The sequence below is a fragment of the Mustela lutreola genome, chromosome 11 (assembly GCF_030435805.1).
Source record: "Mustela lutreola isolate mMusLut2 chromosome 11, mMusLut2.pri, whole genome shotgun sequence".
NCBI lineage: Eukaryota > Metazoa > Chordata > Mammalia > Carnivora > Mustelidae > Mustela > Mustela lutreola.
The window spans coordinates 4,344,325-4,353,901 of NC_081300.1; the positions used below are offsets into that span (position 1 = coordinate 4,344,325).

At 38.8% G+C, this 9,577-nt stretch overlaps 1 protein-coding gene across 1 annotated transcript in view; it reads right to left on the reverse strand.

Moving 5' to 3' along the window:
• The window catches only part of C11H18orf63 (chromosome 11 C18orf63 homolog), a 28,260-nt gene extending 21,307 nt beyond the window's left edge, over positions 1–6,953 (reverse strand). The window contains exons 1-4 of the mRNA XM_059139751.1: positions 6,789–6,953; positions 5,030–5,108; positions 2,782–2,838; positions 125–236 (exon numbers count right to left, since the gene is read on the reverse strand). Coding sequence (XP_058995734.1) covers positions 125–236; positions 2,782–2,838; positions 5,030–5,108; positions 6,789–6,922 — 382 coding nt within the window. The 5' untranslated portion in view covers positions 6,923–6,953. The remainder of the gene's footprint in view (positions 1–124; positions 237–2,781; positions 2,839–5,029; positions 5,109–6,788) is intronic.
• Between the last annotated feature and the right edge of the window lie 2,624 nt (positions 6,954–9,577).

Below are 9,577 nucleotides of genomic sequence, written 5' to 3' on the forward strand. Positions count from 1 at the left end.
TTAGTGGTGGCTATGCTTTAAAAACTATTCCCTAAAAATAGTATATCCTGAAATTTAAAACAGATGTACAGAATAGAAGTAATCTAATTCAGAAACCCCCAATGACTGAAAGAGATATAGTCACCTTGCACCAAGAGATGGCCGATTTTATTCCAGGCTGGAGCAAGTCTAGCTGTGAGTGAATATGAAAGGCAGTTTTGAAGAATTACAGGAATTACTCTTTGTGGAGCCTCTACCTAAACATATTAAAGAACAAAACATAGGCAAATTTATAGCAGTTGGTAGGTATGTCCTATAAACTCAAGGAAAATGTGTATTTAGATCACCATCCAAAAACATGGGTTATTTTGGATATGAGTTATAGTCATCACTACAGCTAATCTTTTCTGGTTCTAAAGTTAATTAGTGTTAAAACATAGTCACTTTGAAACCATGAAGACTATCATGCTACAATGGCAGTATTCTTCCTCCTTATCCTGGCCCAATAAGCCTAACGTTTTAGAGCTCCTGTGCTAGAATACTAAACTTCATATTCAGCTCTGCAAAGAACTGTATTATGGTTTTCATTGTTGTTCACTCTATTTTAACATCAGAAAACAATTACTTACATGAGCACACATGAAACCAGCAGACTAGCTCTACCTGTAGAGTATTTTTTAAAATCAAGACTTTAACTTCTGACTAATAAAAAGTAATAGGATCCAGATCTATCCTCCCACTTTGGGTAACTAAGCAATAACTGAGCAAGTTACATGAAACTGTGGTTCACAAGACACTGGACATCTAGCAAGAAGTAATAGCAATCCTTAAGAGATGGGAAACCTATAATTAGACCCCAATATATCGATTACAGAGGGTTTTAGCCTGTGGTGCAGGGAGGTAGAACCCTGGAAAACCCAGTGGTCTACCTTAGTTGACAGGATAGCCGAGAGTTCAGGAGGGCTAGGGAGCTAGTTTGGGGGGCAAAACATTACAGCGGGGAGAGAGGTGCACAGAGAGCAAACTCTGAGATCAGTAGAGTCCCTCTTGAGTCATCAGCAGAGTATGGATCAGCCACACACACATATAAGAAAATACACAGAGCTAGGAAAAGAACCAAGGTTTTCTTCTATTCAAATATCCTTGTAAATATAGTCCAAAAGAAAATGCAGCCATTGCCACTCTTAGTAATATATGCATAAAAAATGAGAGAGCCAAGGAGAACTGCTTTCTAATATCATTCACCCCTCATTTTTGTACTATTTTAGTTTCTGGTAAATTTTCCCAGGATAACTACTTTGCTGGCAGTGAAGAAGACAAATCTGTTCAATCTGTTTCACAGATATTTTATTAAGGATGCTCTCTATCAATAGGAGTTCAGGCAGCAGGATGAAGCCAACCTGTAACACTAACCTCAAACATGAACCCAAGGTCTCAGGCCTAAATGCCTGAACAAACCCCATAAACTATCGGGATCTTTCTTAGAAAGCCAAATGGCTTTCTCCTTGATTCTGTACTGACCTTTCTGCTTGGATGGAGGTATTAACCCAAATACAGTAGAATGTATCAACATACATTCAGCCTTGGTGTACAAGGAGGAAATGTAGGGCAATTCTGTCATCAATAACCATCCTGATTCATGACCTGGAGGCCTTTCAGAACAAAGATGGTGTCACTGACCACTGCAGCTAAAGTCAGTGCCAAATTTTGTACCATGTTTTCTCAATAATTTATACAACAGGTAGAAAATAAGAAAAATACAGTAGCTTAATAACACTATCAAATGCTGTGACCCAATTAACATTTCTAGACTACCTGAAACAGCAGCAGAATACACATTGTTTTTAAGTAGACAAGAAATATTTACTAAGGAAGACCATATTCTGGGCCATAAAACAAGTCTCAATAAATTTTAAAAAGTTCAAGCTATATAAAACATGTTCTCTAGTCACAATCAAATTAGAAAAAAATAGAAGGATCCTTGGAAAATCCCTGGATATGTGGAAACTACATAATACACTTCTAACTAATCCATAGTTTGAAGAGGAAATCAAAGGGGAATTAGAAAGCATTTTGAACTGAAGAAGATCAAAACAAAACACAAACATAGGAGGAAATTTAGAGCACTAAATGTTTCTATATTAGAAAGAAATGTTATCTAATCAATGACCTCAGTTTCCACCTTAAGAAATTTAAAAAAGAAGAGCAAAATAAACCCAAAGTAAGCATAAGAAAGTAAATAATAAAAACAAAAAGAAAAACAATGAGATACAAAATAGTAAGACAACAGAGAAAATCTACCAAACTAAACTCTTGCTTTTTGCGATCAGTAAGCTTGCTAAAGCCTCTAGTAAGATTGATTAGGGAGGAAAAAGAAAGACAAGACACATTACCATTATCAGGAATGAGATAGGTGACATAACTACTGACTCTACAGCGAAGGAAATTAAGGGTGTATTATAAGTAATTTTATGTCAATAAATGTAACAAGTTAGGTGAAATTGACACACTCCTTAAAATAGATAATTTTAATAGTACTATAATCTATTAAAGACATTGAAATTGTAGTCAAAAACCTTCCCACAAGGAAAATGCCAGGCCCAGATAATTTGGTGAATTTTACTAAGTTTTTATGGAAGAAATAAAAATTCTATACAAACTCTAAAAACTAAAAAGGTGGTTCTTTCACAGAAAGCAGTATCATATGAGAAAAACATTTTAATTTTTGTTTGCTGATGAAAAAATTGAATACATAATTAATATAAATAGCATTTGGAATTATTAAACTTCTAAAAAACTTACTTTAGCTCCATATTTTTCAATATAGGCATTAAGTTTCCCAGCTTTATAAAATGGTATCTAAAACAATAAAACAACAAAAAATCTACATTTATAAAAATTACTTAACACAAATACATTGTTAAACAATGCAATACATAACGAATTTAAACATTCTACAGCAGCTGACCCATCATCAGGCTATCATCCTAACAGCTTCTATGCCTTGGAAAAGCAAGTGATAATTGTTCTCTCCCTAAAAAAGAACATGTGGGTACATTCTCAAAATGAAGAAAAGCCTATCTGAAAGTGACATGAACCTAAAAAAGGAAAAGGCTAATAAATTTCATATAATATCTAACACCTTTCTTAATAAGTTTCTAGGCATGGATAAGGAAAAGGGACACAAATGTGAACTCAAAAGAGAGTTCAAAAGGCCAAAGTGTTTCAACTAACCAAGGAAAGAAACAGAAATCAAAGAAGGTATTATTTTTAATGTAACAGATTGGCAGATGTGTAAAGGTTGTTAATATCTAGTGTTCATGAGAATGTGGAAATACTGTCTCTCTCAATACACTATTAAGATGCCATCTAGTACAAGCTTTTCAGAGAATAGCATCACTTAGATTTTAGTTTAAAATGTACTGCAATTGCACTTCTAGAAAGTTAACCCACAGAAACTACCAAATAAAGACTATAGAATTTTAATGATGCTTTCTGAAGTGCTGTAGAAGTACCACTAGAAATTCAGATGCGCATTAGAAAATATTAACTAAATTATTATACACCCATACAATGAAACATTAGACAGCCTTAATAATGGATAAGATGTATGTACCGAAACAGAACAACATCCAGGAGAAGATGTTCAAGGAGAAATGAAAGGGAAGTTTCAAAATAGTATGTATAAAAATCCAATTTTCTACTTTAAATATTTTCAAAAAACTTATGGTATGTAATATCTTTTAAGAAAGCAAAACACATTTTTAGATGGCTACTTTTCATTTAATATTCTTGCTAAGATTAGGATGCTTGAATTTACAAGAACTCTGAAACAATGGTCCCTCTGTTCCATAAAGATTTGCAGGTAGAGAGGAACACAAGTAAGAGGTAGTAGTGTTTACTTGTCCATCAACAGCCTATCTTTCTTAAAAATGATATAAAAAATGAGAAAATAAAAGATGAATATGTAATGATATAACTTAGAAGAAAAATAAAGGAACTAAAGATTTTTTGATGGATTGTTAGTATTAATAAATGTTCATTTCCCTGGATTCTGAAGAACTAAAATCTCAGAAAATGAGGATTTTCAGAAAGATTTTTGATAAAAATCTGAGGATAATATAATTTTTATAAAGATTTTTGGCTTTTCATTATCATTTCCAGTGACGTACAGCACTGGGAAATAGGTTTCTTACTGTAGTTTTATTATGTGTAAATTTTTAAAATTTTTAAAAGACTATTTATTTGTCAGAAAAAGAAAGCACATGCAGGGGCAGGAGGAGCAGCAGGCAACTGGAGAAGCAGGTTCTCTGCTGAGCAAGGAGTCCAGTGTGGGACTGGGATTCCAGGATCATGACCTGGACCAAAGGCAGAGGCTTAACTGACTGAGCCGCCATCCCTAAAAATTTTGTTTTAAATAAAATTTCAAATAAAAATAAAAACTGTTGGGGAGTCTGGGTGGTTCAGTCAGTTAATCATTGCCTTCAGTTCAGGTCATGAACCCAGAGTCCCAGAATCAAGCCCGATGTTGGGCTGTTTGCTTGGTAAGGAGTCTGCTTCTCCTTTTCCCTCTGTGTGTGCATGCAAGCAGGAGCACAATCCATCTCTCTTAAACAGATAAACAAATATGGGGAGGGGAAGAAATATCAAATTTAATGTAAATAAATAAACTGTTGATCTAAGTTCTTTAAAACAATTGGAGATGTATTGGAATAGGAAATTTCTTCCTTTATATTAAGTAGAATTCTAAAGAATAAAATTTTAAAAAAGATTAAGGCCATGCTCTTAAAATTATGTTATATTTTATTCATTAATAGTCTTTATCTTAGCGCTTGTGACAAACTAAATATTAAATTAGAACCACAAAAATGAATTTTAAACATCAGGTATACCAGTTAAAGTCTATAAATGGTTCAATCAAACTATAACATGGTAATTTGGTTTCATAAACCACCTTCAATTTGAGCTAAAATTAATACCTGAATTATTTCTTATCAGTATTGCTCCCAATAATTAGTAATAACACTTCATAAAATTTTAAAATACTAACCGCCATCACTACCCAAATTTGGCTTAATTTTCCAGGCACAGGTGATGTAAGAATATCTTGATGCAAAAACAGCAATTGTCTGTAGAGATGAAACATAAAATTTTAAGTGGACTTGCCTTCTGTCTGATTTTACCCATCAGAACATTTTGAAAATTGCTTAGTTCAAAAGTTTACATTTTTCCTAGGGAAGCATTGTGTTATAAAGACTTCTGTATCTCTCCTCACACTTAACATGGTAACTTGAACATTTAGCCACTCAGCCAAGACTTAAGAATGTTATAAGCTTTCAGATATTGATACAAATATTGTCCTTGCATCTGATTTTCCCAATCTCTTTCATCCATGAACCTAGATTTCTCATTTAAAACTCCATTTCTGTCCAAAGAGAGACTTGAAGATATCTTAATGTTGTTAAGAATCCAGCTCTTCTATTCCTGTTTTCCTTTTTTAAGTGGTAGTCAGGAGGCAAGAGTCTAAGGATTTATCTGTCAGTGATATTATCAACTACTTCAATGTTAGAACTAATAACTAGATGCTTTTACTTAAAAAAAGAAATTTTTTCCAAGCCTAAATAAAGTAGGTAGTGGTTTCATTTTAGTATTCAACAGCCAAATGAACTCACAACAAAAATCACAATTCAAATTATCATCAAGAATTTTGTTTCAAAGATCAAGGAAAAGGTGGATAAAACACACGAAAAATTTCAAAATTAGTATCAAGGAAACAAACTTTAAAAAAATAAGAGTGTGTAGTGGGGAGGGGTTACCTCAAAAAGTTAGATGGGCACTTCTGTTTCTGTTAAGACCCCTGGTGCAGAACCAGGTGCAGCAGATACTTGGTTTTGCAAGGCCTGCCTTTGTTTGACATAACTAAGCCTACAATGCCTACAATGAATCAAGACACTTCACTCTGTGGGCATGGCCACCTTCAATTTGAGGGTAAACAGGAGAAAATCTCAGGTTTCCCACCCATTTGTTTCCCAAAGGAGTCACAAGTAAATGTCCAGTAAGTATCAAATTATACCTTAGCACAAAGGGTACAGGCTCCTGGATGTACTTTACTGAAAAACTATACATTGGGGAGAAGAAAACTTTTGTAAATGAGAGAAAAATGGGAGGACACCCCCAAAAGCATCTTCTTTATTTCTGGCTCCTAGCAATCTTGCGTTTGTTCCTCTCCAAGAAATTCAGTTACGGATATTATCTGTATTCTAAGAGTCCTTCTTTGACTGACTCAAACAACTTAATGGACTAATAAATGGTGGGTTCTTAGCAATCATGGAATTATACTTTAGGCTTCAATCAATCTTGGGTCAGTCATTTCAAAATAATTCTTGGAGAAATACTTTACAGAAATTATCTTATGTTGACCTGCAAATTAAGAAACTGCATTAATCAAAAATGCTTATAGTATCTCCTAAAGTGTTCATAAACACCAGGTACTCTGTAAATATTTATTAATTTCTACCTCTAAGTTTTTGAGAAACTAATTTATCAATGTCCATAAAAAATTTAAAAAGATCACACAAGAAGTCACAAATATAAAAATTCAATAACGTAACACTCAATCACAGATACTTTAAGTCCTTCCCTAAATGTAATCCAATCTATCTGGTCAGAACAAAACTGAATTCCTTTATTTAAAGCTATATACACAGATTAAATAAAAGAGTATTTTGTTTTAAAGGAGATACTTTCAAAACAGCTCTAATAGGTCTCAAAAAATTTAGAAAGCCTTACTTATAAAATGGATTTTTTACCTGCATATCTTCATTTGTGTACTTCTAATCTCAGTATCAGCCACCTCATTACTCAATATTATCCTGACAGCACAGAGTTTGTGTAAATCTGGAGATGTGATGAAGAACAGTGATTGCTGCCTAGAATCATTCATATTTTCCTGTTGACCGAATGTCTCAGCTGCCAGGCCTTTAAAAATAAACAAACAGCAATAAAATAGCATTGAACTATCTTATCAAAAGGTTTTAATATGAACCCATCACAGAATATTTGATGTTGTATTGGAATAAGGCAATAAAAACAAATTAGCAAATTTTAGCATTTAAATATCATTACCACTTTACCCTTAAGAATTGTTTATCCTGGGTGGCTCAGCTGGTTGAGCAAATGCCTCTTAATTTTGGCTCAGATCATGATCTCAGGGTTGTGAGATTGAGCTCAAGCCTGGCTCCACACTCAGTGGGGCAACTGCTTGAGGTGCTCTCTCCCTCTGCCCCTCTCTCCCATGCACACACACTCTCTCTCAATAAATAAAATCTTTAACCTGCTAGAACATGTTACAAACATCATTAAGATGTAATACAAATAACCTCCAGTTTACCTTTTTATATTATCAATTTCAATGGTTTTTAGTATCACAGTTATGCAACATCACAATACATACTGGAAATTTTTCATCATTCTAAAAAGATAATATAGAATTACAAGGCTGAAGTTCTACACTATAAGTAAAATAACTTGAGTGTAATAACACAAAAGTGAGCTACTGTTTATCAAATGCCTACTCTGATCTAGATACTAGATATATTTCTATCCCATTGTCTTCATTTAAGAAAGTTAAAGTTCCTGGCTATTCTTAAGTTTTTTTTTGTTTTCAGAAAAAAAAAAAAAAAGTATCTCCTATGACAGTAATAATTTTTTGAAAATCTAAATGTATAGTGAAGTCTTCTGTTGCTTCAGGTTATCTTTAAAGCATTTCAAGTTTGAATATTTTTTTCATCTTTTTACATGAAAAGAAGTATTTACTAGGATGTCTAATTTTTGTTATCCAGTTTCCTTTTCCACAGTTAATTAGCTTTAAAACTTCTATTTGGGACCCGTTTCACAGTTGGTAATTCACAGAGCATACCTCCGCAGTCTGTCCTGGGCATTAGAGAAAACTGGCATGCGCAAGTGGCGGAGTTAAGCTCAGCTTCTCGCACATGCACACACACAGCAGGGGGAGGTGACTGAGAGTCTAACACTTCGGATTTTTAAACCGCAACACATTTTCTCCCTTTAAGAAGAAACGTAATCACGAATCCGCCCGGGAATCGGGAATACGACCAGTCTTACGCAGGATCTCAGGAACCACATGTGTTGGGGTCTAAGGCGATGGCGGACAGTGGCCTCTGGCTGGCTCCCATGCAGCTTCCTCATTCAAGGAGTGTTTCAAAGCTTCGTCTCTAGAGGGGCCCTTGGTTCTCCTACGGACACGACTCTCAGGTTAACACAAATTCCCACACGTTGTTAATGACCTCATCAATGGGATTTCCCACAGCGTTAGAAGTAGAAACTGTCCTTCCTTCCGCTTTCCTGCTCTATTTTAACGTTTGCTGTTATGAAAAGGTTTTTTTAAAAAGTACAAGTTCCAAGACAAAGACAACCTCCTTCGCAATTTCGCCTAAAACCCACTTTCTCTGAAGCCCTGTGATAAAGGGCACCAAAGCGCACCAGGCAGAGCGTCAAGCGAGCAGCTCCGGACGGCGCGGCCGAGCACACGCTGCGCGCGGAAGAACGCAGCTCAGAGCCGCAGGCCCGCGGCCGCGGCCCACTTTCACGTCTGACCTATTTCCCCCAAGGTGACTCCTGCGGATTTTAACACCTTCCCGCGGAGGAGGCGCCGCGAGGTCGCGCCGGCCTTCGGCGGCGGGCAGAGAGCCGCGCGGGAGCACCAGGGCCCCGCTGAGGCGCACCCCGGGAGCGGCTGCCGTTCCTCGGCGCGACCGTGGGCGCGTTCTGAGGTCAGGAGCGGTAAACCGGCAGCGCTCTGAGCAGGTCCCCCTTCGCCGGGTTGCCCCGGAAGCCGCGCAGAGCGCCGCCCAGCCTCAGCGCGGGATGAGGTGCCGGCGACACGTGCGGTCAGCAAGCCACAGGGGCCCGCAGGGGCCCCGTAACCTACCCCGCCCCCCGCGGGCCTCGTGTTCTCCGGGCGGGGACGGGCCGCGCCGGAAGCCCTTCCAGGTCTTTCTTCAGCTTGACGACGCTGTCTGAGCGCGGCCCCCAGGAATGAGCCGGGCGCGCTGGAGTCCGGGCCGCGTCCCACCCTACGCGCCAGCAGCCCGCCCCGCGGAGATGCGCTGCGCTTCTCGGGGCGCTGGGACCGGCCCCCCGCCGACGCTCCCTGCCGCTCACAGAGAACCTGCAGCGCCTTCAGAGCCGCCGCCTCGTGAGGCGAACCCACAGGCCTTCACACTGGCGTGAGGAAGGGGCGCGGCAGATGGCGGGGCCCACAAGGGCCTCCGTGCTGCCTCTCTGCATCCCTCACGCTGACATCTCCACAGGGAAGTTCGCCCTTTGCTCTGAGGGCTCGCAGTCCTCCTCACCTGCCGCCTCTGCGATCTCCTCCCGGCTCTTGGCTGTACTCCCAGCACGCCCCGCGCGCCCTCCCGGCAGGCCACGCGCCCCAGCACGCCCCGCGCGACACGTGCTCCCAGCATGCTACGCGCTCCTCAGGTGCTCTCTGGCACACCCACGATCCTCCGCCGCCGCCTCTGCGCTCTCCTGGCATCTCTCGGCGGTGCTCCCAGCACGCGCCACGCACCCTCCC